This window comes from Aulostomus chinensis, chromosome 19 (assembly GCF_037954235.1).
Source record: "Aulostomus chinensis isolate RoL2024-O1b breed Wild chromosome 19, RoL_Achi_v1.0, whole genome shotgun sequence".
NCBI classification, from domain to species: domain Eukaryota; kingdom Metazoa; phylum Chordata; class Actinopteri; order Syngnathiformes; family Aulostomidae; genus Aulostomus; species Aulostomus chinensis.
Window position 1 is genome coordinate 21,945,911 of NC_141338.1, and position 25,587 is coordinate 21,971,497.

Genomic DNA, 25,587 nt, shown 5'->3' on the forward strand with positions numbered 1-25,587 from the left:
ACAGATTCATTGTAAAATAAAATGAAATGTATTTTCAGGAAGTACCACAGCTTGTTCATCGCTATTACATTTTGTCTGCTTATTAAAGAGCACAGATGTGGAAAGGGGGGCTGGTAGCGTATGCAGTCACAGCGCTGCAGTGACATCACTGTAGAAGCTGTGAAGCCATAACCATGTGTTGGGGCAGCATTGCACCAGTTGTGCTGGGTGGGATCCAGTCCACAATGGTATTAAGGATTAAGGCTTTCTTCTAGCTATTTGTTCCCAAAAAAGTGCTGTTTCTGAATTTGATCTACAGACTTTCTCACAGAAATGTACCTGTCAGAGGCTGAACTCATTTTAAGGAAACAAGAATTAAAGTTAAAAATTACAAAGCTGGCTTAGGGCCAATGGCACTGACTAATTTGAATTGGGAATTAAAACAGTGCTTCTTTGGCAGTTTGTATGATGCCATTTACTGATGCTTGGAACCACATAAAGCATTTGACTGAAGTGTTTACCCTAAGTTTTTTTTGGTATTGCCCCAATGTTCCACACACAGGAGGCCATGGCCACCTCAGAGGAGCTGGGTCAAGACCTGGAGCACGTTGAGCTTTTGCAGAAGAAGTTCGAGGAGTTCCAAACAGACTTGGCAGCCCATGAGGAACGTGTGAATGAAGTGAACCAGCTGGCAGCCAAGCTGATCCAGGAAGCCCATCCTGAGGCTGAGCTAATAGTTCGCAAGCAGGACGAGGTCAATACTGCCTGGCAGCGCCTGAAGGGTCTGGCCCAGCAGAGGCAGGGCAAGTTGTTTGGAGCAGCTGAGGTGCAGCGCTTCAACAGGTAAACAGCACCAGTGCATCCAGGCTTTCCCACATGTTCATTTATTGGTGGTGAGCCACCACAACATAAACATTGTCTGCCTCATATTGATTTTTAAGACTGTTTAAGGTCTTTTCACACCGCTGCATGCTCACTATGCTTCTTTGTTGTAAGATTTATTGGATAATATTCAGGAAAAAAAACAACATTAAGTGGTTCCCCTAAATTCCTAGTTTCAATCATAGGTTCCACAGTCTGCAACAGTGGTGTCTGTTAACATGTGTCCTGCTTCTTCTCTTGAGTGGCTCTAGTAATGATTGGTTTCTTGACACTGCCTGAATATAAAACTGTGTTTGATCCCAACAACAGGGATGTGGATGAGACAATCAGTTGGATCAAGGAGAAGGAGCAGCTGATGGCCTCTGATGACTTTGGTCGTGACCTAGCCAGTGTGCAGGCTCTGCTGCGTAAACACGAGGGTCTGGAGAGAGACCTGGCTGCTCTGGAGGATAAGGCAAGAAGAAACGCCGTAGAATATCCAGCCATCTACACAAATGATTATGAAGTTGCACACAATTTTTTAACAGCTCTTTCTACCCCCATTTCTTCTGTTTGACTCAGGTCAACACACTGGGCGGTGATGCAGAGCGCCTGCAGCAAACACATCCACAAAATGCCTCCCAGATCCACCTAAAGAAGGATGAACTCATTACCAACTGGGAGCAGATCCGAACCCTGGCAGCTGAACGTCACGCCCGTCTCAACGACTCCTACCGGTAAAAATAAAGGAAACCTCAAAATCCCGGCCTGCTTGATATAAAGCTCAGTATATAACGCATGTAGTTGTCGTTCCTTCACAGAACCCTGCTCACTGCTGCCCTCTTGATCTCTTTCAGGCTGCAACGTTTCACAGCTGACTTCAGGGATCTGACCAGCTGGGTGACGGAGATGAAGGCTCTGATCAACGCAGATGAACTGGCCAATGATGTGGCTGGAGCTGAAGCTCTGCTCGACCGCCACCAGGAGCATAAAGTAAATTTTCCTACAAACCAGTGACCTTGGGAAATGATGATGGCCATGGTAGCTGTACCCTTGGCTGAGATTTGATTATCTATCAATGATAAATGATCAATTTGATATTTTACTTCCCAGGGAGAGATTGATGCCCACGAGGATAGTTTTAGAGCCACAGATGAAGCTGGCCAGGCCTTGCTTAATACCGGACACTACGCCTTGGAGGAAGTAAAAGAAAAGGTAGACCTGTCTGAGAATCCAGATGGTGCTGTGTATCTTACAGTATTGACACTGCACACAACCCTGTTTAATGTGTGTGTGTGTGTGCAGCTGGGCATCCTCTCTGAGGAGAAGGAGTCTCTGCTGGAGTTGTGGGAAGTTCGCAGGCAGCAGTATGAGCAGTGCATGGATCTGCAGCTCTTCTACAGAGATACTGAGCAAGTTGACAACTGGATGAGCAAACAAGAGGTAATCTCACACACCAGGTAACAGCAGTGTTCTTCAGGAAACAATTCACTTATTCTATGCATAAAAGTCTCTCTCCAGTTATTGAGGAGAGTTTTGTGAAATGTGAAAATATGAAGAATAAGAGATGAAGACTATAAGTTTTGGGTGCAGAGTTGTAAAAGAAGTGAGGTTAGCAGAACTCTTAAGCTGCTGCTTGTGTCTGCTTGACTTTTACAAATTAATGTTTTCACTCATTTTCAGCAAGGCTCAAATTGTTGTACATATGTAGGCAAAGTTAGTGGTTCGTGGAGGGAAAACAAAATGTTCACAATGTTTATTGTGGGAATCATTTTCAGAACCATCTTCTAATTTTGAATGATTGGCTATTTATGTATTAATAAACATGCTCTGCTAATTCTAAATAATGAACAAAGGAGACAAAAATGACATACAGACATTCCCTGTTAGCTATACGTATCTGTAATAAAATAAATAAAAGAATAGCAGAATCTGTATGTAGGCAGCAGGTTATGGATTGATGATCATTGATTAAAAAAAAGATTGCTCCTTTGGTTACAGTCATTGTTCGACTGTCCATCATGAGTCCAACACTGTTTCAGGAGTGTGAAGCTGAATTGTCTTCTCAATGTTCAGGCTTTCCTTCTGAATGAAGACCTTGGTGATTCCCTGGACAGCGTAGAGGCTCTGCTAAAGAAGCACGAAGACTTTGAGAAGTCACTTAGTGCCCAGGAAGAGAAGATCACTGTAAGTTATTCCACCTGTTCCATGACAGGAATATTGCACACCGTGTGAATGCTTTCCTATCGTAGGCAGATGGTCTAAAGAACCATGGGACACACTTTTAATCTTTATGTCTTGCTTATATTCAGGCCTTGGATGAGTTTGCTACCAAACTCATCCAGAACAACCACTATGCCAAAGAGGACGTGGCTACCCGCAGAGATGCTGTAAGTTCAACCACATGAACCCCATGAGCAGGGGGTGACCAAAACAGTGGTAAGTTTTTACAGTTGGACTAAAAAAAACAATGTCTTCACTCATCCATAGCTACTCAGTCGCCGCAACGCCCTGCATGAGCGTGCTCAGTCTCGTCGTGCTGCCTTGGAGGACTCTTTCCACCTGCAGCAGTTTTTCAGGGACTCGGATGAGCTCAAGAGCTGGATCAACGAGAAAATGAAGACTGCCACTGATGAGGCTTATAAGGTAGCTCAGCAAAGAGTGTGAGATCTGGTTTGGTGTTGTTTTTTTACATCCCAATGCTTAAATCCTCAATTCTCCAAACTCCGTTCTTCTCCAACTACAGGACCCCTCTAACCTGCAGGGTAAAGTACAGAAGCACCAAGCTTTTGAAGCAGAGCTGTCAGCTAACCAGAGTCGCATCGATGCGCTGCAGAAGTCTGGCCAGGAGCTGCTGGACGGGAAACATTATGCCTCCACTGAGGTGGCGGGCCGCATGGAGGAGGTTAGCTCCCAGTGGAAGAAACTTCTGGAGGCTACAGATTTGAAAGGTACCGCACACAGAAAAGCTTGATGACCATTTCTGTCAAACTGATATATCTGTGACACCCTTGTTGAGAGTTTCAGAGTCTCAGCTGTTACTTTTCTTCATTGTCAACCCTCATAACTTGAGATAACTTAAAAAAAGATAAATCTGTAATTTTTTGCTTAAAATTAAGCCTCCAGTGACAACTAAACTAGGGACTCAATTTTTATAGTCTGATTGAATTATTTCAACACTATCAAGTGTCTAAAGATGCCATTGTTATCAAATGTCCATACATGAGGAGCAAATCTCCACGTGATGATTTATTTTTATTGTTGTAAAACTGCTTTGTGTGGATAAATACCACTTTGCTGAAACATCAAATTTAAGGGTTGAAACGGACCAATTGAGTTAAGTATATAGATATATTCAAAAACGTATATCAGTAAGTACACATCATATCATATATATGCTGTGCTGTATCAGTGTTGGATGCATATTAGAGCTGAGTTTGATCGGGAATGTTTGATCTCAGGCATCAAGCTCCGTGAGGCCAACCAGCAGCAGCAGTTCAACAGGAATGTGGAGGACATTGAGCTGTGGCTCTATGAGGTAGAGGGCCATCTTGCTTCAGACGACTATGGCAAAGACCTGACCAGTGTCCAGAACCTGCAGAAGAAACACGCACTATTAGAGGCTGATGTGGCTGCCCACCAGGTAGCCTGACACTAGATATCACCATATTGGCGTGCCGTGTACCAGTGGATGAGCACATGTATCCTAAACTTTGAATTTCTCTGTCAGGACCGAATTGATGGCATAACAATCCAAGCTCGTCAGTTCCAAGAAGCTGGACACTTTGACGCTGACAATATCCGCAAGAAACAGGAAGCTTTAGTTGTTCGTTACGAAGCTCTGCGTGAGCCCATGGCTGCTCGCAAACAGAAACTCTCGGACTCTCTTCGCCTCCAGCAGCTGTTCAGAGATGTGGAGGATGAGGAGACTTGGATCCGTGAGAAAGAGCCCATCGCTGCCTCCACTAACAGAGGTAAAACCTTCCTTGTGCCGTAGAATGGAAACCAATTACAATTTGTACATCGAAAGTAACCTTTATGTGGATTTTACAGGATAGTTCACTGGACAGAGGCCATGTGTATGTGTTGTGTGATTTTAACTCCCTTCTTTTTCCTAACTCGGAAAAGTATCCCAGAGAGAAATGTTCTGGGAGGCAAATTAACTCTATTTTCCGCTCCTGCCTGAAATGAAAATGGAAGCAGAGTTATTGAAGTTGTTCTAAAATGTTTCCTCAGGCAAAGACCTGATTGGTGTCCAGAACCTCCTGAAGAAGCACCAGGCCCTGCAGGCTGAGATCACGGGTCACGAGCCTCGTATCAAAGCTGTCACCCAGAAAGGAGAGGCCATGGTTGAGGAAGGTACCGTCATCATTAAACATACCCAGCTTTGTCTGCTAATGTGTACCAGCTTGACCACCATTGTGATGCACCAACATTCATATGGTTCCCAGGACACTTCGCTGGGGAGGATGTAAAAGCTAAGCTGGGAGAACTACATGGACGCTGGGACACACTGAAGGCTAAGGCTTCCCAGAGGAGACAGGACTTGGAGGACTCTCTGCAGGCCCAGCAGTATTTTGCTGATGCCAACGAAGCGGAGTCGTGGATGAGGGAGAAGGAGCCCATCGTGGGGAGCCCTGACTATGGCAAGGACGAGGACTCTGCTGAGGTATGAATACAGAGCCATGGTACATACTTACTGTGTACAGAGATAGTTGGTTGATTCTAATGACTTCACCTCCACCTGATCTTTGACATCTGCAGGCTCTGCTGAAGAAACACGAGGCCCTCATGTCTGATCTGAGTGCCTACGGCAGCAGCATCAATGCCCTAAAGGAACAGGCCCAGTCCTGCAGGGTAAAGTCCTCTTCACATCTCAACCCTTGGCCTTTGAGAGTTTGATTGTCTAGGAACGATGCTATTACATTATTGAGATGTTTGTTTCAGTTTTACTGTAAGTTAAAGCACAACTCAGTTGTACATTTTTTTCATTGAACAGCAACAAGTGGCACCAACTGATGATGAGACCGGAAAGGAGCTGGTCCTGGCCTTGTACGACTACCAGGAGAAGAGCCCTCGGGAGGTCACCATGAAGAAGGGTGACATCCTCACCCTCCTCAACAGCACCAATAAGGTACAGATGACAACACAAACAAAAAGTTAGTTAAGCTACAATGCTGATGAGTCACATGCCTTCAGTTCATATAAAGAAGTTTATGACCTCAGGATAAATCTACGCTCAGTCCACTCTTTTATCATCCAAAATGCGCCTGACTGAAGACCATCTATCCTCTGTGTGGCAGGACTGGTGGAAGGTGGAGGTGAACGACCGCCAGGGCTTCGTTCCTGCTGCTTATGTGAAGAAGCTGGACCCCACTCAGTCGTCCTCCAGGGAAAACCTGCTGGATGAACACGGCAGCATTGCAATGCGCCAAGACCAGATTGAGAATCAGTAAGAAACCCAGCGCCATGAATGTACTTTACTAACTCAGTGTTACTGCTGTGAACTGCTCCTGATGAGAATGTCTTCGAAAGTCCTGTTTTTGCATTTCGGGGGGGGTTCAAATCTTCAGTTTGCAGTTCTGCTGCAGCCACAGTTATAAATGCAGAAAGCATTTCAGAGATTTAAACAGCTGATTAGGTTTGGGACTGAGCTTAGTGTGTAAACACACGCAGTGTCTCAGACTTGATGCTGCCATCGTTTCTGCCACTCCACATGGAGGGTGAAGAGACCAGATGCTGGTGATTACTAAGCATTGTCCATCTCAGCTGTGACCTGCTAGAACATGTTAAAGGTGAACTATGAGGGCTTCTGTTATAAACTGATCAAAGTGAATATTAGAAATGTACGATTGATGATACTTGCAAGTCTAACATGATGCCTGAACTTAGTTTTCCTACAGATTTTCATAAAGAGCGAGTAAGTGTGAGCAAAAGCAATGTGACATCCATTTACTTATGTATATATTCCTTTTTTTTCAATGTCTAATTCCAAACCTGGTCCCAGTCACATTGGTCACTGGCTTGTCCATGAAACAGCACACTAGCACTTGCGTTGTCCAGCTCCAGAATGTTGCAGTCTCACCATGGCAGGGCCCCCTCGACGAGCCCGCCATGATATATCAGGGTAGCCCAGAGTCAGTGTGGTCTGATTCTCTTGGCACCACCGTTGTCTTCACTTATTAATTCTTCATCACGTCTTAACATTTACAGTTACAAGAGAATTTGTGGGACCACGTGAACAGTCTTTTTGTGTGTTCTTAACTGTTTCTTCTTTAATTCCTTCTAACTCTGTTTTTAACATTAAGACTCTAACCTGTCTCTGTCCTCTCTGTATTCAACTTAATCTTGCCTTGCCACTGTTCAGACTTGTCACCAAAGAAGCTTGCAGTGTTTCTGTGCGCATGAAGCAGGTGGAAGAGCTGTGAGTAGGAACTAGGAACTATGTCCGTGTCCATGTGATTGTGATGCCACTAAATATCATCAGCAGTCGACATCCTTCCCCTCCCAAAACCGCTGATGTTCTGTGATGCCCACAACTTCTATTCAGTACAGGGATAGAAGTACTGTGAATGTACACATTCCGCATCCCTTTCATCCTGGCTTTGTGTGTGCACCATAGACCATGAATGCCATGTCTGGAGATGTTTGATTTGGCGCATATTATGCTGCGATGCACCTTTGACTTGATTCCTCCATTATGTGAGGCTCAAAGTCCTGCTCAGAGAAATTCTGTGTTTCTATGCATTTTCCATTCATAAAACTCATAAATCAAGGATGAGGCTTCCCTCTCATGTTCTTTGTCCACAAGCTTGAGACACCCGCCATATCAGTGTGCTCCTGTTACTGACTTTCCACCGGTTCTTTCCTGTAACTTTTCCTACTGTCCCGTTTACAAGGTATGGCACCCTGATTGAGCTGGGGGAGAAACGCAAGGACATGCTAGAGAAGAGCTGCAAGAAGTTTATGTTGTTCCGAGAAGCCAATGAACTCCAGCAGTGGATCAATGAGAAGGAGAGCACCCTCACTAATGAAGAAATGGGCTCGGACCTGGAGCAGGTGGAAGTCCTACAGAAGAAGTTTGATGATTTCCAGAAGGTAATATTGCCTCAAGTACTGCAGCCTTCATCCTTGGCAACTCAGCTGATTTGTGTCGACACGGCACGTAGGTTGTTAAACACAAATCAGCTGATCTAGTGACAATACATTCAGGTTAGGACTGATTGTTGGGCTGGAATATATTTAAAAAGATTTTCAATATAAATAAAACTAGGCAAGCCAAGCTAAGTGGGGATATGTGTCAATGATTACACAATACAAGTCTACCTATCATGTTGCTTTAAACAGTTCTGGGATGCAAACTCACATGATTCTGCAGGACGCAGCACCAATAGAGCTGCCTCTGTCCGACAGCCCTGTAAAAACAAAACAAGGGTTTAATAATGAGTGAAGGACTTTTTCAAATTCTCTTACATCATGAATATTACACATTTCTTTCCTAGAATCTTTTTGGTGTAGTCTTTTCCAGTGTGCTTTCCTACATTGGGGCAAAAAAGTATTTAGTCATTCACCAATTACGCAAGTTCTCCCACTTAAAAAGATGAGTCCTGTAATTTTCATCACAGGTACACTAAAGCTAAGACAAAATGAGTAGAAAAAAATCCAGAAAAATCACATCGTCTGCTTTTTTAAAGAATTTGAAAATTATGGTGGAAAAAAGTATTTGGTCAATAACCAAAGTTCATCTCAATACTTTATTATATACCTTTGTTAGCAATGACAGAGGTAAAATGTTCTGTAAGTCTTCAAGGTTTTCACACACTGTTGCTGGTGTTTTGGCCAGTTCCTCCATGCAGATCTCCTCCAGAGCAGTGATGTTTTGGGGCTGTCGCTGGGCAACACAGACTTTCGACTCCCTCCAAAGATTTTCTATGGGGCTGAGGTCTGGAGACTGACTGGGCCACTCCAGGACCTTGAAGTGCTTCTTAGGAAGCCACTCCTTCCTCACTCAGGCGGCGTAGTGTGTTACTGAGGGTAGCCTTTGTTACTTTGGTCCCAGCTCTCTGCAGCTCATTCACTAGGTCCCCCCGTGTGGTTCTGGGATTGTTGCTCATCGTTCTTGTGATCATTTTGACCCCACGGTGGTGAGATCTTGCGTGGAGCCCCAGATCAAGGGAGATTATCAGCAGTCTAATAATTACTCCCATAGTTGATTTCTTCACACCAAGCTGCTTATCTATTGCCGATTCAGTCTTCCTAGCCTGGTGCAGGTCTTCAATTTTTTTTCTGGTGTCCTTTGACGGCTCTTTGGTCTTGGCCATAGTGGCGTTTGGAGTGTGACTGTTTAAGGTTGTGGACAGGTGTCTTTTATACCGATAACGAGTTCAAACAGGTGCCATTAATACAGGTAACGAGTGGAGGACAAAGGAGCCTCTCAAAGAAGAAGTTACAGGTCCATGAAAGCCAGAAATCTTGCTTGTTTGTAGGAGACCAAATACTTATTTTACTGATGAATTTACCAATTCATTTATTAAAAATCTTACAATGTGATTTCCTGGATTCTTTCCCCCCATTCTGTCTCTCATAGTTGAAGTGTACCTATGATGAAAATTACAGGCCTCTCTCATCTTTTGAAGTGAGAGAACTCGAGCAATTGGTGGCTGACTAAATACTTTTTTGCCCCACTGTAGATGGGACTGTGATACTCATTGTGAGAGCAGCAGCCATCTGTGCCGTCAATCCAGACGTGAATAATACAGAACACGTTCGCCTGCTCCACTTAACAGGATCCTGTGACTCAAAGTAGTTCCTGTTGCCAGCAGCCATCTACCTCCCTTGTGTAGATTTTTATCAGTCTGACTGGTTCGTCTCCCTGTCAGTGTGTTTGTGAGTGAGCACAACAGGGCTGAGTGATGCACTTCTATCAGTATTAAATGATAAAATAAAACTCCACAATAGTCAGGATTATTAGTTTTTGAACCTGATATCACCGTCAGGTTTTCAGCACCGATCAATTGATCAGACACAGACCACTAGATGCAGCTCCACTGTCATTAGTCACAGCTTTGTTTTGACAAAGATTCATTAAAGAAGCTGCCACTAGAACATGCTTGATCCAGTCCAACTCTTGGTCCCTATTCATGCACACTGAATTTATGATATTTTACTGAAAATTTCCTATATGAGGATCTGTGATGATTCTGTAGTCGCTTCTTGATGGAAATGATTTCAGTGGCATCTGTTTTGGCTGAACTGCATTCTGAGCTGCTGTGAAAGCTGAGGTGGTTTTACACGTTTGCTCATGTTTGGGTGTCGCTGCTCTCCAGGACTTGAAGGCCAACGAGTCTCGTCTGCGGGACATCAACAAAGTGGCGTCTGAGCTGGAGTCTGAAGGCCTGATGGCCGAGGAGGCTCCGATGGTTCAAGCCCAGGTGAGTTCTGTCAGTCTGGGTCAACCATGTCTGCTTCCATGTTGCAGCTGTGATTTAATGGATCTGTTTGTTTTTTCTTTGCAGCAGCAGGAGCTGCTTGGGGCTCAACCTGGCAAGGTTGTATACTTTTCACTCATCCCCCCCCCAAAAAAAAAAATCGATAGATAGAGATATATACTGTAGATATAGATATATGCAGCTTGATGTTTAAGCAATATTTGAAATGCACAACAATGTCGTGTACTAATCATAGTCCTGCCTTTGTTTACTGAATAGGATGAAGCTGACTCCAAGACTGCGTCTCCCTGGAAGGTACATTCAAGCTGTAATTGTTTACTCCACAGAATACATGGAGACATTGTTTTTGATGCATCACCTGATCTGTTGATCTGAAACTCTTGACCGTGCATGACTGGGGTTGATGGGGTTTGGGTTGATGTTTGACTGGTGGGGATTCAGGTGCAATCATGTCTCATGATAACGTTTTTCCTTGACTGGGATGTAATGTTACATTACCTTATTTAATTTGATTGAACATGAAAGGTTCTATACTTGACACTCACTGCTCCTGGACATCAAACTAGTACCAGCATCGTGGCCCCACTCCAGCTAGCACCCCCTTGTGCTAGCACTGCACTGATTTACCTCAGTCAGGTAAACAGTGACGGTAACGTTTGCTGAACAAATATAAGTAACTGTTATTTTGCCTTGTCCTCTCAGACAGACATGTAACATGATTTATGCATGGGGGTGTCCCTTCAAACATGGTATATAAAAGGCAACAAGGTGATGCTGGTGTGCACACACAGAACAGAAACACTCAGATTACAACACACACACACACACTGAGGAGTGTAATGCTATTACTCTGTTACTTTGCATAGAAAAAAGTTTGTTTGCAGCAAATGTCACCTCTAGAACCTTTAATGTGTCTGCCCGGTAACCTGGAAACACATTTTACTTGACATCTCAGGATGATGGTTTCCAGGTCTGCTCTAGTTGCTCCTGACTGGTTTAAAGTCTCACTCTGGAACGTTCGACAACACTCTTGACTGGTGTGGTGTTTTTTCCCCTCCTCTCTCTGCCTCTTTTTTTTTTTTTTTTTTTTTTTTACTTTACACCTTCAACTGTAGAATATACGCTTGGCTGTTCAAACGACGGCTAACTTTAATACGATCAAGGTAAGTCGACTTGGCCCGCCCCAACTTCATATGAACCCCTCCTCCTTAGAAAGCTATGCCTGTCGTCATAGCTTCTTTGTTGGTGTTGTGTGACCTGTCTCTTCCATCCTCTGAAACCTGACTCCAGAGTTGGGGCTGTTCGATTTGTTTCTCTCCTGTTTCTCATATATTTTTGTTTGTCGTGTCATTGCCTATTTAATTATAGCATGAATAGCTGCTGTCATACTACGCAGCTCTTTTGTCGATCCCATCTGTTCTTTGCTGTTATGTTCTATTACGCATTCAGTCCAGTGAAACTATCCTTCATCATTCACTGTGTTGTCTGTCCCTGTCTGCTAAATAGACATCAGTCAGAAACTAGCTCTTCTAGCACACATTTTATTTGCGTGGTGAAGAAGTGACATATGTTCAGTTCTGTATTACTTAGGTTTATTAATGTTTTGCCACATCTGATTTTGTACAGTGCAACTCTTTAATTAGAGATTAAGTGATGAGCTTTTTCTCCCGCTCAAATACAGCAATAGAGCTCTTTTTATTCTTGAATATTTAAAATTGAACCCTTGGAATGGTGATCCAGGGTCAGTATTGTCAGATCAGTCCCAGCTTAAGTCTAAATCTGGTCCAGTTTTAATCTTTTATGGAGAGCGATTTAGGCCATTAAAAAAATAGAAGTTATAGTTCTGAACCAAGAACCAAGATGACACCAGCTGCAGAAGGTCTGAGTAAATAGTGTAGAGTGGAGGATTCTTTTTAATGTGTTGTTTTGATATGTAGGAGCTGAATAATCGCTGGAGGTCCCTGCAGCAGCTGGCTGAGGAAAGGAGCAACATGCTGGGCAGCGCCCATGAGGTGCAGCGATTCCACAGGTAGGAGCCTTAAATTAGGAGTCGACATCATCGCCTTCAGGCTCAGAGAGCTGCTGAGGTCAAACTAGGAGTCACAACCAAGTCTGTGTGTAGTATACACTCCAGACTATTACCGGAGTTAGTAAGCTTTAAAACTGTTTGGAGGATTTAAAGCACGTCTGTGTTATTTTTCAAGGGATCTGGTTCAAGGTATTGATTGTAGCTGAGATTTAGAGGGGCGTGTTTCCCCTCATCGCTGTGCTCAGGAAAAATGATGGCAGTAAAGGACAATGACATAGTTGCAGTTGGTTGGTGTGAGTTGACCAGCACTCACTGTTAGTCTACATGAAGAATAGATCTAAATGAGCATTTGGTGTCAACCATCAAGTCTCAAGCAGGATAATCTTTGTGGGGAAACAGTGCTGGTTTTGAGAATCGGCATTGAAGAGTCGTGAGGTTGGTGTACTGTCTCATCTGTGTCTGTCACTGCAAAATTGAGTTCAGCTATTATTCAGTCAAGTAAAAATAAGTTTAAGTGCAAAATGGTGGCATTTCATCCACATCAAAGTCCAGAAGTCGTGTGACAAGATTCTATGGAATTTTGTTTCATCTGCAGGATTTTAAAACTATTTGAATCATTAAAATTCCCAGAAATGGTTTAGATTGAGAAAATAAAGGGAAAAGAAAAGGAAAAATGGATGAGTATAACAGCCAGCTTGCTCGCGTGAACACTTGTGTTTGATGAGCCCATTTGGCTTTGTTTTTCAGAGATGCAGATGAAACTAAAGAGTGGATTGAGGAGAAGAACCAGGCTCTCAACACCGACAACTACGGTCATGACTTGGCCAGCGTTCAAGCTCTGCAGCGGAAGCATGAAGGCTTTGAGAGGGACCTGGCAGCCCTGGGAGACAAGGTCCGACTGCTGTTATTCTGCTGTCGGATTTAAACTGATCTAAATCCAAAGATCTGTTGGTCTGAAGCTGTCACTCATGTTGCCTGGTCTCATGTCCAGGTGAACTCTCTTGGGGAGACTGCTGAGCGTCTGATCCAGTCCCACCCTGAAGCAGTGGACGACATCCAGGAGAAGTGTACTGAGCTCAACACAGCCTGGAGCAGCCTGGTAGGACGTGCTGACCAGCGCAAAGACAAGCTGGGAAACTCTCATGACCTCCAGCGCTTCCTCTCTGACTTCAGGTGAGAGCAGCCCCTGGAGGGAGTTCATAAGTGCTCTAAAGATTTTTGTTGTATTGTCTTCTCACTCTCACTCTGCATCTGCACACAGAGACCTGATGTCCTGGATTAATGGCATTCGTGGACTGGTATCCTCAGAGGAGCTGGCCAAAGATGTGACTGGAGCAGAGGCCCTTCTTGAAAGACACCAGGTACTGAATTCCTTTCTGAGTTTTTCCTCTACAAAATGTTTTTAATCAGCAAAGACGTACATCTAATGTTCCCCAACTGTCTCTCTTCTTTCCAGGAGCACCGCACTGAGATTGATGCTCGTGCTGGCACCTTCCAGGCCTTTGAGCAGTTTGGTCAGCAGCTACTAGCACGAGGTCATTATGCCAGTCCAGAGATTCAGCAGAAACTGGAGGCTCTAGACCGTGAGCGTGCTGATCTGGAGAAGGCGTGGGTGCAGCGCCGCATGATGCTGGACCAGTGCCTGGAACTCCAGGTGATGAAGTGTTCAAGTGTTGAACTGACCTGTTTACCTGGTAGCTGACTGTTCCTCACTGACTGACTGGCTGGTGTCTGTGGGCCTCTACAGCTCTTCAACAGGGACTGTGAACAGGCTGAGAACTGGATGGCAGCTCGTGAAGCCTTCCTCGCCAGTGATGACAAGGGAGATTCTCTGGACAGTGTGGAGGCCCTCATCAAGAAACATGAAGATTTTGACAAGGCCATCAATGTGCAGGTCAGGGGTTGTTTGACCTGTCTGTCAGACCTCTGTTGACGGTATCCTGCACACCAATAAATTATGTTCTGCTGTACAGGAGGAGAAGATCGCTGCTCTACAGTCCTTTGCTGACCAGCTGATTGGAGCTGACCATTATGCCAAACCTGAGATCTTCAACCGTCGCAATGAAGTCCTTGACAGGTACGAAATATTTGTCCAATTCCATAGCCAGAGGAGACATCTGTACAATTTGTTATTGAATATGTTACAGAGGGGACTTTGGATATCGGTTTTTAAGTCTTCCATAATTAGAAAATACTGTAAACAGCCATGAAAGCATCAGTCTGTAGTGTGAACACTGTGGTTGTGGGGTTCTATACAATAAACAGTGAACAGGATGGAACTAGATGTTCCATGTGGCACAGTGGAACACTTACTGAAGCATAGCAGCGCAGCCCACTTTCATCTATGAAATCATCCACTGATGAATCACAGCTGGTGCCATGAACCCCTCGCGACTCTGGTTGTATGATGATTCCATGTTCAGATCAGTCCAAGTTTCTCCGCTTGATTGGTAAATGAGGGCCACTGTATTGTGCACTTTGTTATTCTATGTGAACAACGTTGGCACGAATATTGTGGTAAAACATATTCAAACTCTAAATTGTGGTGTTTGAAAGGTGGCGCCGGCTGAAGGCCCAGATGATCGAAAAACGCTCTAAACTGGGTGAATCACAGACGCTGCAGCAGTTCAGCCGAGACGTGGATGAGATCGAGGCTTGGATCAGTGAAAAGCTGCAGACTGCCACGGATGAGTCATACAAGGACCCCACCAACATCCAGGTACACGCGGGGCTTCCACCAGCACACGCCTGTACAGCTGCAGTTGTATATTGGGTAACACCCAGAGTTGAGGAGATGTGCATGTTGACGGACTGCTCCTTCTTCATAGGTGGGAGGAGCTGTAACAATAATAATCTTCCCGTAACAAAATAATAATGGCTATTCCTGTTTCATGTTGTTTTGACGAATAGTGCTAATAGTGTCAAATCCCTCCCTGTGTCCTGTCTGAGGTGAGACTGATGTTTTTTCTCTCACTGTCTTATGTTTTTTATAGCTGTCCAAGCTGCTGGTAAGTTTGAGTAGTGTGTTAGCCGACTAACAGCCGAGCAGGTTCTCCTCCATGTGTCCACGTCTTTGCTGTGTGTAGACACGACAGACAAACACTCTTCCCTCATCAGCACTGTTGAGTGCCAGCTTCTTTTCCACTCAGGTTTTAATTTAGTTCATTTCAGCAACATTTTGCTTCATATCTGTGTTGATGTTTGTATTTTGTTCTAGGTTGTGTTTTTGTGCCATCGGAGGCTAGTAGCTGTTGGTTGTGGCTTCCATTTGTCTGATCTTCAGTTGTTGAAGGGTCATCTTGAAACTTGCTTCAGATGTTTGATTCTTGCATTGATTGACTCAAATCCATTGAACTAGAGAAATCTCATGACCTCTAGTGACGGCATGTAGGCCATTGGAGACAGAACTAGAAATGTGGGTGGATGCAAACATAAAGCAACTTGAAAGTGACTCCTTCAGTAAGTCGGTTATGTTGCGGATGTTTGTCCTGCGTCTTTGTCCCTGTCGCACACATTGTCTACCATAGTCTGTGACTTTTGTTGAGGTGGTCTTTTTGATGTTCCACCCTGTTGTTCATGTTGATTCACCTTCATCATGCTTCAGAGAACATGTTGTTGGTCAGACTGTGAGATGGGGGGGGCTCTATTTCAGGTTTTGCAGTCAAAGTAAGTATGAGACCCATCAAGGTGTTAAATAGCTCAGTTGAAGGAGAACCTGAACATCATGAGACAGGAAGTTGACATGTTTTTTTTCCTTGTTCCATCCTGTCAGAGTAAACATCAGAAGCATCAAGCCTTTGAGGCTGAGCTGCATGCTAACGCCGACCGGATCCGGGGGGTCATTGATACTGGTAACACACTCATCCAGAGGGGAGCCTGTGCCGGCAGTGAGGATGCAGTGAAGGTATGTTCAGCACATCTGGACAGTCTTCCATTGTTATTGTGGAAATGCATTAGGGTTGAGTGTTAGCATTCAAGCTAACCGGCTGTAAAACCATTTCACCCTATAAAGGGGTTGTTAGTGCACCACGCAACGTCATCTCTGAGATCTCAAATATGTCAACCTATCACTTGTATATATGTGTGTGTTTTATAAATATATATGTGTGTATGTGTATGTATGTATATGTGTGTGTGTATATATATGTGTATATATATATGTGTGTGTGTGTGTGTATGTATATATATATATATATATATATATATATGTATGTGTGTGTGTGTATATATATATATATGTGTGTTTTATAAATATATATGTGTGTATGTGTATGTATGTGTGTGTATATATGAATATATATGTGTGTATGTGTATGTATGTGTGTGTATATATGAATATATATGTGTGTGTGTGTGTGTGTATATATATATATATATACATACATACATACACAAATGTATATTTATGTAAATATGTATAGACGTATGAATATATATATATGTGTATGTGTGTGTGTGTGTGTGTATGATAAAAATCAATGGCAAAGAGGACAATCTTCCTGTGATCAATCTAGTGAGAGCATTAGAAGGTGTGTGCATAGATGTTAACTATTTGAAGTGTTACTCTTCTCTTGATAGAGAGATATTTAAAGGTCTTTTCTCTCTCTGCAGTTGATGGGAAAACAGACTGATTAAACTTTCCCTCCTTGCAGGTTCGCCTCAACGCTCTGGATGAGCAGTGGCAGTTCCTTGTCAACAAGTCGGCAGAAAAGAGTCAAAAACTCAAAGAAGCCAACAAGCAGCAGAACTTCAACACGGGGATCAAAGACTTTGACTTTTGGCTCTCTGAGGTGACCAGCTCTATGCCTGATAGAAACTCTGACTCACACAGATGGACAGATGACGGACAGTAGACTGACGCTGTATGTGTTTCAGGTGGAAGCACTTCTGGCCTCTGAGGACTACGGGAAAGATCTGGCTTCAGTCAACAACCTGCTGAAGAAGCACCAGCTGCTGGAAGCTGATATTTCTGCCCATGAGGTTCACCATCATGATCACAAATATGCACATTAACCAGAAACTCCTACGTTTTCTACAGCTAAATTATGATATCAAGAAAAAGACAAAAGGGAGCCTTTTTAAGAGTCCTACAGGGGCATAAATTTTGCCCAGGTCACTGAAAAGGAAGATCTCTTAGATTATGGTTAAGTTCTTTGAATCACCAGCGCAGAAGAAGGTTCTTCAAAAAGTTTAGAGATGCTGCTGTCATCCTCTGGGATTGGCTCTCACTCTTAGACCAGATAATCAGAACTGTTTTGAATATAAATACATTTGTTTGACATTTTTATGAATCAACTAAGTTGTCATACAAACTTTCACGACAGGATTAATCATTTAACATTTATTGAAAGCTGCTGGGACTCTTGGATCTTTCATTAGAGAACTCTGGTCTTTAAACTTCCGTAACCAATATTTTGGGTTCTACTCATGCCTTATCACAAATTATGGAATAGCTAGCTAAAAAGATCCTGTTGGTAATTGTGGATATGTGCTAGCAGTTGCAGAGAGCACTGTTACTGAGTCCCTCTGACCCCTCCTCCTCTCAGGATCGTCTGAAAGATCTGAACGGCCAAGCTGACAGTCTGATGGCCAGCAACGCCTTTGACACCTCGCAGGTGAAGGACAAGCGTGATGCAGTCAATGGCCGCTTCACCAAAATCAAAAGCATGGCAGCCGGCCGCAGAGCTAAACTCAATGAGTCCCACCGCCTGCATCAGTTCTTCAGGGACCTGGATGATGAAGAGTCTTGGATCAAGTAAGCGAGTGTCCTGAGGAGGAAGAGGAGAGCTCTTTGTCTGTGAACAAACACAGTGAACACATTTCTTCTTCAACCCTACAGAGAAAAGAAGTTACTAGTGAGTTCGGAGGACTATGGACGTGATTTGACAGGAGTACAGAATCTGAGGAAGAAACACAAGAGGCTGGAGGCCGAGCTGGGGGCCCATGAACCGGCCATACAGGTAAGAGGCCCACCAAATCAGTTATCATGTCTAAGTCCGCTTTAAACACAGGGACTGTGAGGAGATCCTCTCCCAAAGCTTCTGACTTTAGAATAAATGACCTGAACTGTTTTTTTTGTGTGCGTGTGTGTGTGTGTGTGTGTGTGTGTGTGTGCATGTGTGTCTGTGCGTGTGTGTGGCCTCTCAGTCGGTGCTGGATACTGGGAAGAAGCTGTCGGATGATAACACCATTGGCCAGGAGGAGATCCAGCAGAGGCTTGCCCAGTTTGTCGACCACTGGAAAGAATTGAAAGATTTGTCTGGAGCAAGGTAAGGTAGCTGAGACGTACACACACACAGATGTACACATATATACTGTAGAAGTGGCTGTGTAAATGTTTGTGTTTGCCTGCAGGGGACAGAGGCTGGAGGAGTCGCTGGAATACCAGCAGTTTGTGGCAAATGTGGAGGAGGAAGAAGCTTGGATCAATGAGAAGTTGAATCTAGTGGGGAGTGAGGACTATGGAGACACGCTGGCTGCTGTGCAGGTGCTCTCCTCACAGATGATGTAGTGCAACATTTATCAAGGATTTGTGGTTTTACTTTATAATATGTGACTGTTTTCTTTATCTTTTGTTAACAGGGTTTGCTGAAAAAACATGAAGCATTTGAGACTGACTTTACTGTGCACAGGGACAGGGTCAACGATGTGTGCACCAATGGAGAGGAGCTTATCAAGAAGGTACAAAGTATCCAGTATAGAAGCTGCTGCTCACAGAGACAGCATCTGTCCATTGGTGCTTCATGTCTACCCAGGCAGTTTTGTTAAGATCTTTGTGTCCTACAGAACAACCATCATGTGGACAACATTAGTGCCAAGATGTCTGCTCTGCGAGGCAAAGTGTCCGAACTAGAGAGAGCAGCAGCTCAGAGGAAGGCCAAGCTGGATGAAAATTCAGCCTTCCTGCAGTTCAACTGGAAAGCTGATGTGGTGGAGTCCTGGATCGGTATGAATACATGAGCACGTTTCTCTATCAAGACACTCAGGGACACTTCCTGGTCATAGCAGGAAGTTCTAGGAGTTCCAGATCTAACAAGCAACCTGCTATAGACTTCTATGACTGTCACAATAATATTTTCAAACCGACATCAAGGTTTTGTAAAGATGAATTTTAATTTTGTAGTAATTTTGATATTATTTATGCTCGATCTGAAGGAATCCACAGGTCTGTGGTCAGAAACAGCTAATCCCACCCCAGATCATCCGTCAGGTCTTTTGCTTTTTCAAATACAATAAAAATATGCTAAATTCACTTAGTTTGTGTAAAAAATGTATAGTAAAGGAAATCCTGTGACTGTGTGAAGGCCTGCCAGTGTTGAGGCTTTGATCTTCATGGAAGTAAAGTCTGCTCCTGTGTCCCAGAGGAGAAGGGCTACTATCGGCCTGGTCTTTGGTCTAATCACACTCTCTGAGGCAGAAGGGCTACTATCGGCCTGGTCTTTGGTCTAATCACACTCTCTGAGGGAGAAGGGCTACTATCGGCCTGGTCTTTGGTCTAATCACACTCTCTGAGGGAGAAGGGCTACTATCGGCCTGGTCTTTGGTCTAATCACACTCTCTGAGGGAGAAGGGCTACTATCGGCCTGGTCTTTGGTCTAATCACACTCTCTGAGGGAGAAGGGCTACTATCGGCCTGGTCTTTAGTCTAATCACACTCTCTGAGGGAGAAGGGCTACTATCGGCCTGGTCTTTGGTCTAATCACACTCTGAGGGAGAAGGGCTACTATCGGCCTGGTCTTTGGTCTCTCTGTGGGTCTTTCTTGTTATTTGGATGAATCCCCACATGTGTTAATCTCTGAATGTGGCTTGCGTGTAGGTGAGAAGGAGAACAGCCTGAAGACTGATGACTATGGCAGAGACCTGTCGTCAGTGCAGACTCTGCTCACCAAGCAGGAGACATTTGATGCTGGTCTCCAGGCCTTCCAGCAGGAGGGCATCACCAACATCACAGCTCTCAAAGACCAGTTGCTGTCTGCCAAACACGTCCAGTCCAAAGCCATCGAAGCTCGTCATGCTGCCTTGATGAAGCGCTGGAACCAGCTGCTGTCCAACTCAACTGCTCGCAAGAAGAAGCTCCTGGAGGCTCAGGAGCACTTCAGAAAGGTAATAATGTGTGCACCAACGGCATATTCAAAATTCAAAATCACACCTTTAAAGAGGAGGTTAAACATTAACGACGTAGATTAGGTACTGTCCGTTAATTTAACCTGTTAGTTCTTAATCAGTCTTTTGTCTGCACCCACCCCAGGTTGAGGACTTGTTCCTGACATTCGCCAAGAAGGCATCTGCCTTCAACAGCTGGTTTGAGAATGCAGAGGAGGACCTGACAGACCCGGTGAGGTGCAACTCTCTGGAGGAGATCCGGGCCCTGCGTGAAGCCCACGAGGCCTTCCGCTCCTCGCTGAGCTCAGCTCAGGCAGACTTCAACCAGCTGGCTGAGCTGGACCAGCAGATCAAGAGCTACCAGGTGGTGTCCAACCCCTACACCTGGTTCACCATGGAGGCCCTGGAAGAGACCTGGAGGAACCTGCAGAAGATCATTAAGGTCTCCCCCTCAAACTTTAACATACATGCCTTTTCTGTCTGGAAGTTCATGAACTTTCTCCTGATTTTCCTCTTGATGCTTTTATACAGACTCAAATTCCAGAAGCTGCTTTTTTCCCCACATTGGTGTGTGAGCATCCTGAGTTATGATGCACACACTGATGTCGACTTCCTCTAGACAATACTGATCCAACACGTCTGAGTCCTTTTATTTAAACCTGCCTGAAAATTCAAAAAACACACCTGAAGTTGAACAAGTCCGATTTGTGAAAAGACACAAAGTGTTTGTCTAAAAGCCTTTCAAGTTACGAGAGTGAGAGAATGAAGAAAATAGAAGTTATCAACATTTCGTTTGTCGGGTCAAACCAGTTTTGAGTGCAGCAGGTCTGATGTGCTGTGTTTCTATCTGTAATTGTGACATTCAGGAGCGAGAGCTGGAGCTACAGAAGGAGCAGAGGAGGCAGGAGGAAAATGACAAGTTACGTCAGGAGTTTGCGCAGCACGCCAATGCTTTCCACCAGTGGCTGCAGGAGACCAGGTACGTCCCAGGATGCCTTTCCTGCCAACTAAGCCCTCATTGGCTCGAACTACTGCCTGACCCAGAGGTCACGGCCTCTACGCCTACAACATCAACATCATTATTTCCTGAGAAAGTAATGAAATGTCCAGAAACTGGAGTCAGTACATTTTTAATTTTTGTATATGATATGTAGATCTGAGGCATATTCAAGTTATGAATGAGTGTTCAAACGTCATGGTGTGATAGAAAATAGACTGCTTCCACACAAAAAAAAATATGGACCGTGAAACTTGTGGTTCAGAGGACGAGTTAACAGACACTTACTGAGAGTGGTTAACATACCAGCTCTTAGTTTTAGCAGAAGCCAAAATAATGTAAGTAATGAATCTGCTTCCAGTTTTAATGGGTTCTTGTTCCAAACACACAGCTGTGCTTGGATCTGAAAACCAAAGCATTCATAAATTGTCTTTGTGAGCACTACCTGTATGTTGTTGCCTCGTGTTGTTAACGTGTTTTTTTCTCTCTCTCTCTCTCTCTCTCCCTCTCTCTCTCTCTCTCTCTCTCTCTCTCCCTTCTCTCCTCTTGTGGCTGCTTCCTCGCTGGTGCTTTGGATTATGGTGCAAATCAGGACGTACCTTCTGGATGGGTTAATATCTCTTTTCCTCTTTTTTAATATGTACACATGGGTGACAAATGAAACCAGCATCGAGTGTCTTGGTGAGATGTTGGGTCAGTGTGTCATCTCCCGGGGGATGAACACCCTCCTTCCCTCTCCTGGGTTTTTGAGACCACACGTTATTCCAGAGTCTGCTGTGGGTGTTAGACTAGGTTGAGATCTGGTGAATATGTCACATCCAACCTCATCAAACTGCTCAGTGAGGCTTCTGTTCTGTATTGATGCATCTAGAAGCTTCTACACACATTTATGTATTCTGGTTTTTCCTTCACTTGTCACCCATCTGTAAGAGTCTCAAGTGCGTGTGTGTGTGTGTGTATTATTTCAGTGACTGTTAAGCCGGTATAAAGCAATGTGACAGCTGTTCTCCACTCCTGTAGATGATTGAGTCCTCAACTCTTCTTTGTTCTCCTTACGTTTCTTATCTGTGTATCACATGTGGCCCTCCCCCTCTCTCTCTGAATAGCATAGCCTATCGCCGGGTTATCTGTGTCTATCAGTACCAAGTTGCTGATGATCTTTCCGGAAGGTCAACCTCCTTCAAGTCTTGCTCTGGTTTCTTTTGCTTTTCCTGACCCACGCAGTGCCCTCAGGGCCGTGTGACCTCATGCACTTAAGTCTAACACCACCATGTGGTGCTCCAGTGTGCTCACCGCTAACATCCACCATGTCATAAGACTCAACTCACTAGGCTGCAGCTGCCATCTGGTTTACTGGGTTAATGGGTGCTAGGTTTTCCCAAAGCTCAGGCCTGGCGCACGCTGAAGGAGAGACCCACTGATGTCACATCCAGTTTGGATTTAATGTGACTGATTGATTGAAAAACATTTCCTCTTTGAGACTGAAATCTTGTGGCGTGAAAAAGATAGAGCAATGGAATACTTAGCAGAAACCCCACGATAGCCAGTGAGAGCGAGCTAACAGGAAGTGGCAACTCACGGATGGTGCAGTAGCTTGTAGCAGTAGCTAGACTTAGTTTTACCCTTCCTGTAGGAGATGCTGCTCCTTTTTATTTCTCTTATAACTGTTGTTACATTTCCTTAGCTGCTTTACATTCGTTTTTTATGTTCAGCCTCCATCACAGCGCTTGAGCCTTTGTGTGGTTGGGAAAACCCTGGCATGTGCCTCAGGGATGGAAACTGCACATCACTGACGTCTGATGTCGCTACAGAGATCAGAGTCAGAGGTCTTGTGTTGACATGTCTTCAGGCATAACAGTGACAGCAGAGGTCCATCTCAGAAAGCAGGTTTAGTGAAATCTGTCCACCCTGAAGTGAGTAGAAAACTCTCTTTCTGTTTCAGAAAGAGAGTTAATAGAAACCCGTAAAGGAGGACCTTTCACACTGCACCAAAAACGCGGGTCAACGCAGGTTCTTCGGCACTCTGAAAGGGTGGACTTGGCATTTTGACCCGCGTCGACCAACTTGCCAAGCGACCCGGGATTTTAGCGGCTCGGCTCGTCTCAGGTTTTGTGCGACCTTCCCGTCGCATCCTGACTTTGTCAGTGTCGCCTGTCAAGCTGTCATCGTGGAAGCTCCGGGGGAAAAAAAACAAAACTGAAAAAAACTTGGGCTGGGCGACAGCTGCTCACTCATCTCTCAATCAAGTTCTGGCCTCTGCTGTAAGATCAGTCCTCCTGTTGATTTCCCGCGAATATTCGACTTGACAACGTCCATGTTGTCGATTGTTTACCTCTCAGTGTTCCGGCGCACGTTTATGTGTAATGATGACGTTGTCAGTACGATGACGTATGAGAGAGAAAAACACAAGCACACAGCCACCACAGCGAGAGTTCAGACCCGGGTTTTTTGGAAGCTTGAACGCGCCCTAATACCAAGCAAACACAGGTCCAAAAATCTGCCTTGACACTAATTTTTCAGTGTGAAAGGGGCAGAACAGAGCCACAAATGCTCTTTCCCTTCCCCCTTCATTCATGCATTTTAGTGCACTTTTACCATCTGAATGAAGATCCAGGTTGGGTTATAAAGTGTGTTCGACCTGCTATATAGAATGAATACAGGGCTCCGTTAGCCTAGATGTTGAGACCTTGACTGGGATGTGGGATCATTTCTAGATGATTTGGCTATTTTTTTTTTTTCAGTGGTGCTGCACCAGCTGAACACAGGGTGAAGCTACTCAGTTGATTAAATTAACTCAAATCAGCTGTTCTGAGACCAGTAATTCAGAATTTCCTATTTGAGGTTAAATCTAGTGACAGTTTAGGGTCAGACTCAGTTTGATGAAGCTCCTCTCTGAAACGGAGCCTGAGGTCACTGTCTGTCTCAATTGACTGTGTCCCTCCACTCCTGCTGCAGTTTCCAGGCCTGAGGGCAGGAGCCATAACCCCGCATGCTCCAGGTTATAGGTGATTTTTGGCATGAAATCAGTTCCACTCTAGAAGTGAAGATGGTTCTAAAGGCTAGATTGATGCCAAATTACACACCAAAGACAAACACGAGAGCTGAAAAGATGCATTGATGTTGTTTACTGAATTAGCAGATGTAGAGAATGTTTTGATGTGTCTGTGAGTGAAGTTGTCTTCAGTCTGTGCTCCTTCCCTCCTAATGTCACTCTGTTGGTGTCAGGTCATGTATGGTGGAGGAGTCCGGTACACTGGAGTCCCAGCTGGAGGCCACCAAGGTAAATATCATTGTTGGATGTTAGTAGAATCTAATCCTGGTGCTGCCTGGACTGCTCCGAGACCAGGGAGACCGGAGTTGGTGGTAATGCCACATCACGTTTTTTTTATTAGCATCACACATGACCGCTGCTGAACAATGGCTTGTTAGGATGATCAGAACAATCTCTTCCTATTGGCCCATAGTGAGTCCTCCTTGTTCTGGTGGTCCACAGGTCTCAGATGAATCAGTTGGTAAAATTAGAAGGTTTAAAGATGTTGTGTAACTGTATTTGTGCATGTGCGCATGCTTGTGTAGCGTAAGCACCAGGAGATCCGAGCCATGCGCAGCCAGCTGAAGAAGATTGAGGACTTGGGTGCAGCTATGGAGGAAGCACTGATCTTGGACAACAAGTACACGGAGCACAGCACTGTGGGTCTGGCCCAGCAGTGGGACCAGCTGGACCAGCTGGGAATGAGGATGCAACACAACCTGGAGCAGCAGATCCAGGCCAGGTACACAACAACACACACACCTAGTCACTGTGGTGTGTGTCACTGGTCTTGAGTGGCTCCATGTGATCTAATGTTGGTTTGTCCTTCATCTTTCAGGAACACCACTGGAGTGACAGAGGAGGCTCTGAAGGAGTTCAGCATGATGTTCAAGTAGGTGGTTCTGACCCGACTCCTGCTCCAGATGTTTCTGTGTCGGACCGAGCCACATTCTCACCTTCACTTGTTTATTTGCAGGCATTTCGACAAGGAGAAGTCCGGCCGTCTGAACCACCAGGAGTTCAAGTCGTGTCTGCGCTCGCTGGGCTACGACCTGCCCATGGTGGAGGAGGGAGAACCAGATCCTGAGTTTGAGGCCATACTGGACACAGTGGATCCCAACAGGTCTGGCATGCATTC

The 25,587-nt window shown here is 44.7% G+C and overlaps 1 protein-coding gene across 7 annotated transcripts in view; it reads left to right on the forward strand.

Annotated features, from left to right (window-relative positions):
* The window catches only part of sptan1 (spectrin alpha, non-erythrocytic 1), a 44,154-nt gene that overhangs the window by 17,739 nt on the left and 828 nt on the right, over positions 1–25,587 (forward strand). For 2 of the 7 annotated variants that reach the window (XM_086187480.1, XM_086187481.1), the window contains exons 5-53: positions 542–822; positions 1,171–1,315; positions 1,423–1,577; positions 1,698–1,833; positions 1,954–2,055; positions 2,146–2,283; positions 2,917–3,027; positions 3,153–3,230; positions 3,331–3,486; positions 3,587–3,791; positions 4,302–4,483; positions 4,571–4,814; positions 5,077–5,199; positions 5,292–5,509; positions 5,605–5,697; positions 5,840–5,974; positions 6,144–6,292; positions 7,208–7,264; positions 7,740–7,938; positions 10,167–10,271; positions 10,356–10,388; positions 10,548–10,583; positions 11,405–11,452; positions 12,227–12,318; positions 13,066–13,210; positions 13,310–13,491; positions 13,580–13,679; positions 13,775–13,972; positions 14,066–14,212; positions 14,292–14,395; positions 14,875–15,037; positions 15,312–15,326; positions 16,091–16,222; positions 16,971–17,108; positions 17,194–17,298; positions 17,865–18,073; positions 18,158–18,278; positions 18,466–18,587; positions 18,673–18,805; positions 18,901–18,999; positions 19,105–19,264; positions 20,135–20,421; positions 20,567–20,863; positions 21,288–21,400; positions 22,011–22,028; positions 24,644–24,698; positions 24,995–25,191; positions 25,288–25,341; positions 25,426–25,572. In XM_086187480.1, the coding sequence (XP_086043606.1) occupies positions 542–822; positions 1,171–1,315; positions 1,423–1,577; positions 1,698–1,833; positions 1,954–2,055; positions 2,146–2,283; positions 2,917–3,027; positions 3,153–3,230; positions 3,331–3,486; positions 3,587–3,791; positions 4,302–4,483; positions 4,571–4,814; positions 5,077–5,199; positions 5,292–5,509; positions 5,605–5,697; positions 5,840–5,974; positions 6,144–6,292; positions 7,208–7,264; positions 7,740–7,938; positions 10,167–10,271; positions 10,356–10,388; positions 10,548–10,583; positions 11,405–11,452; positions 12,227–12,318; positions 13,066–13,210; positions 13,310–13,491; positions 13,580–13,679; positions 13,775–13,972; positions 14,066–14,212; positions 14,292–14,395; positions 14,875–15,037; positions 15,312–15,326; positions 16,091–16,222; positions 16,971–17,108; positions 17,194–17,298; positions 17,865–18,073; positions 18,158–18,278; positions 18,466–18,587; positions 18,673–18,805; positions 18,901–18,999; positions 19,105–19,264; positions 20,135–20,421; positions 20,567–20,863; positions 21,288–21,400; positions 22,011–22,028; positions 24,644–24,698; positions 24,995–25,191; positions 25,288–25,341; positions 25,426–25,572 (6,662 nt within the window). The remainder of the gene's footprint in view (positions 1–541; positions 823–1,170; positions 1,316–1,422; positions 1,578–1,697; positions 1,834–1,953; positions 2,056–2,145; positions 2,284–2,916; positions 3,028–3,152; positions 3,231–3,330; positions 3,487–3,586; positions 3,792–4,301; positions 4,484–4,570; positions 4,815–5,076; positions 5,200–5,291; positions 5,510–5,604; positions 5,698–5,839; positions 5,975–6,143; positions 6,293–7,207; positions 7,265–7,739; positions 7,939–10,166; positions 10,272–10,355; positions 10,389–10,547; positions 10,584–11,404; positions 11,453–12,226; positions 12,319–13,065; positions 13,211–13,309; positions 13,492–13,579; positions 13,680–13,774; positions 13,973–14,065; positions 14,213–14,291; positions 14,396–14,874; positions 15,038–15,311; positions 15,327–16,090; positions 16,223–16,970; positions 17,109–17,193; positions 17,299–17,864; positions 18,074–18,157; positions 18,279–18,465; positions 18,588–18,672; positions 18,806–18,900; positions 19,000–19,104; positions 19,265–20,134; positions 20,422–20,566; positions 20,864–21,287; positions 21,401–22,010; positions 22,029–24,643; positions 24,699–24,994; positions 25,192–25,287; positions 25,342–25,425; positions 25,573–25,587) is intronic. The other 5 variants (XM_086187483.1, XM_086187482.1, XM_086187484.1 and 2 more) reach the window with 5 other exon arrangements.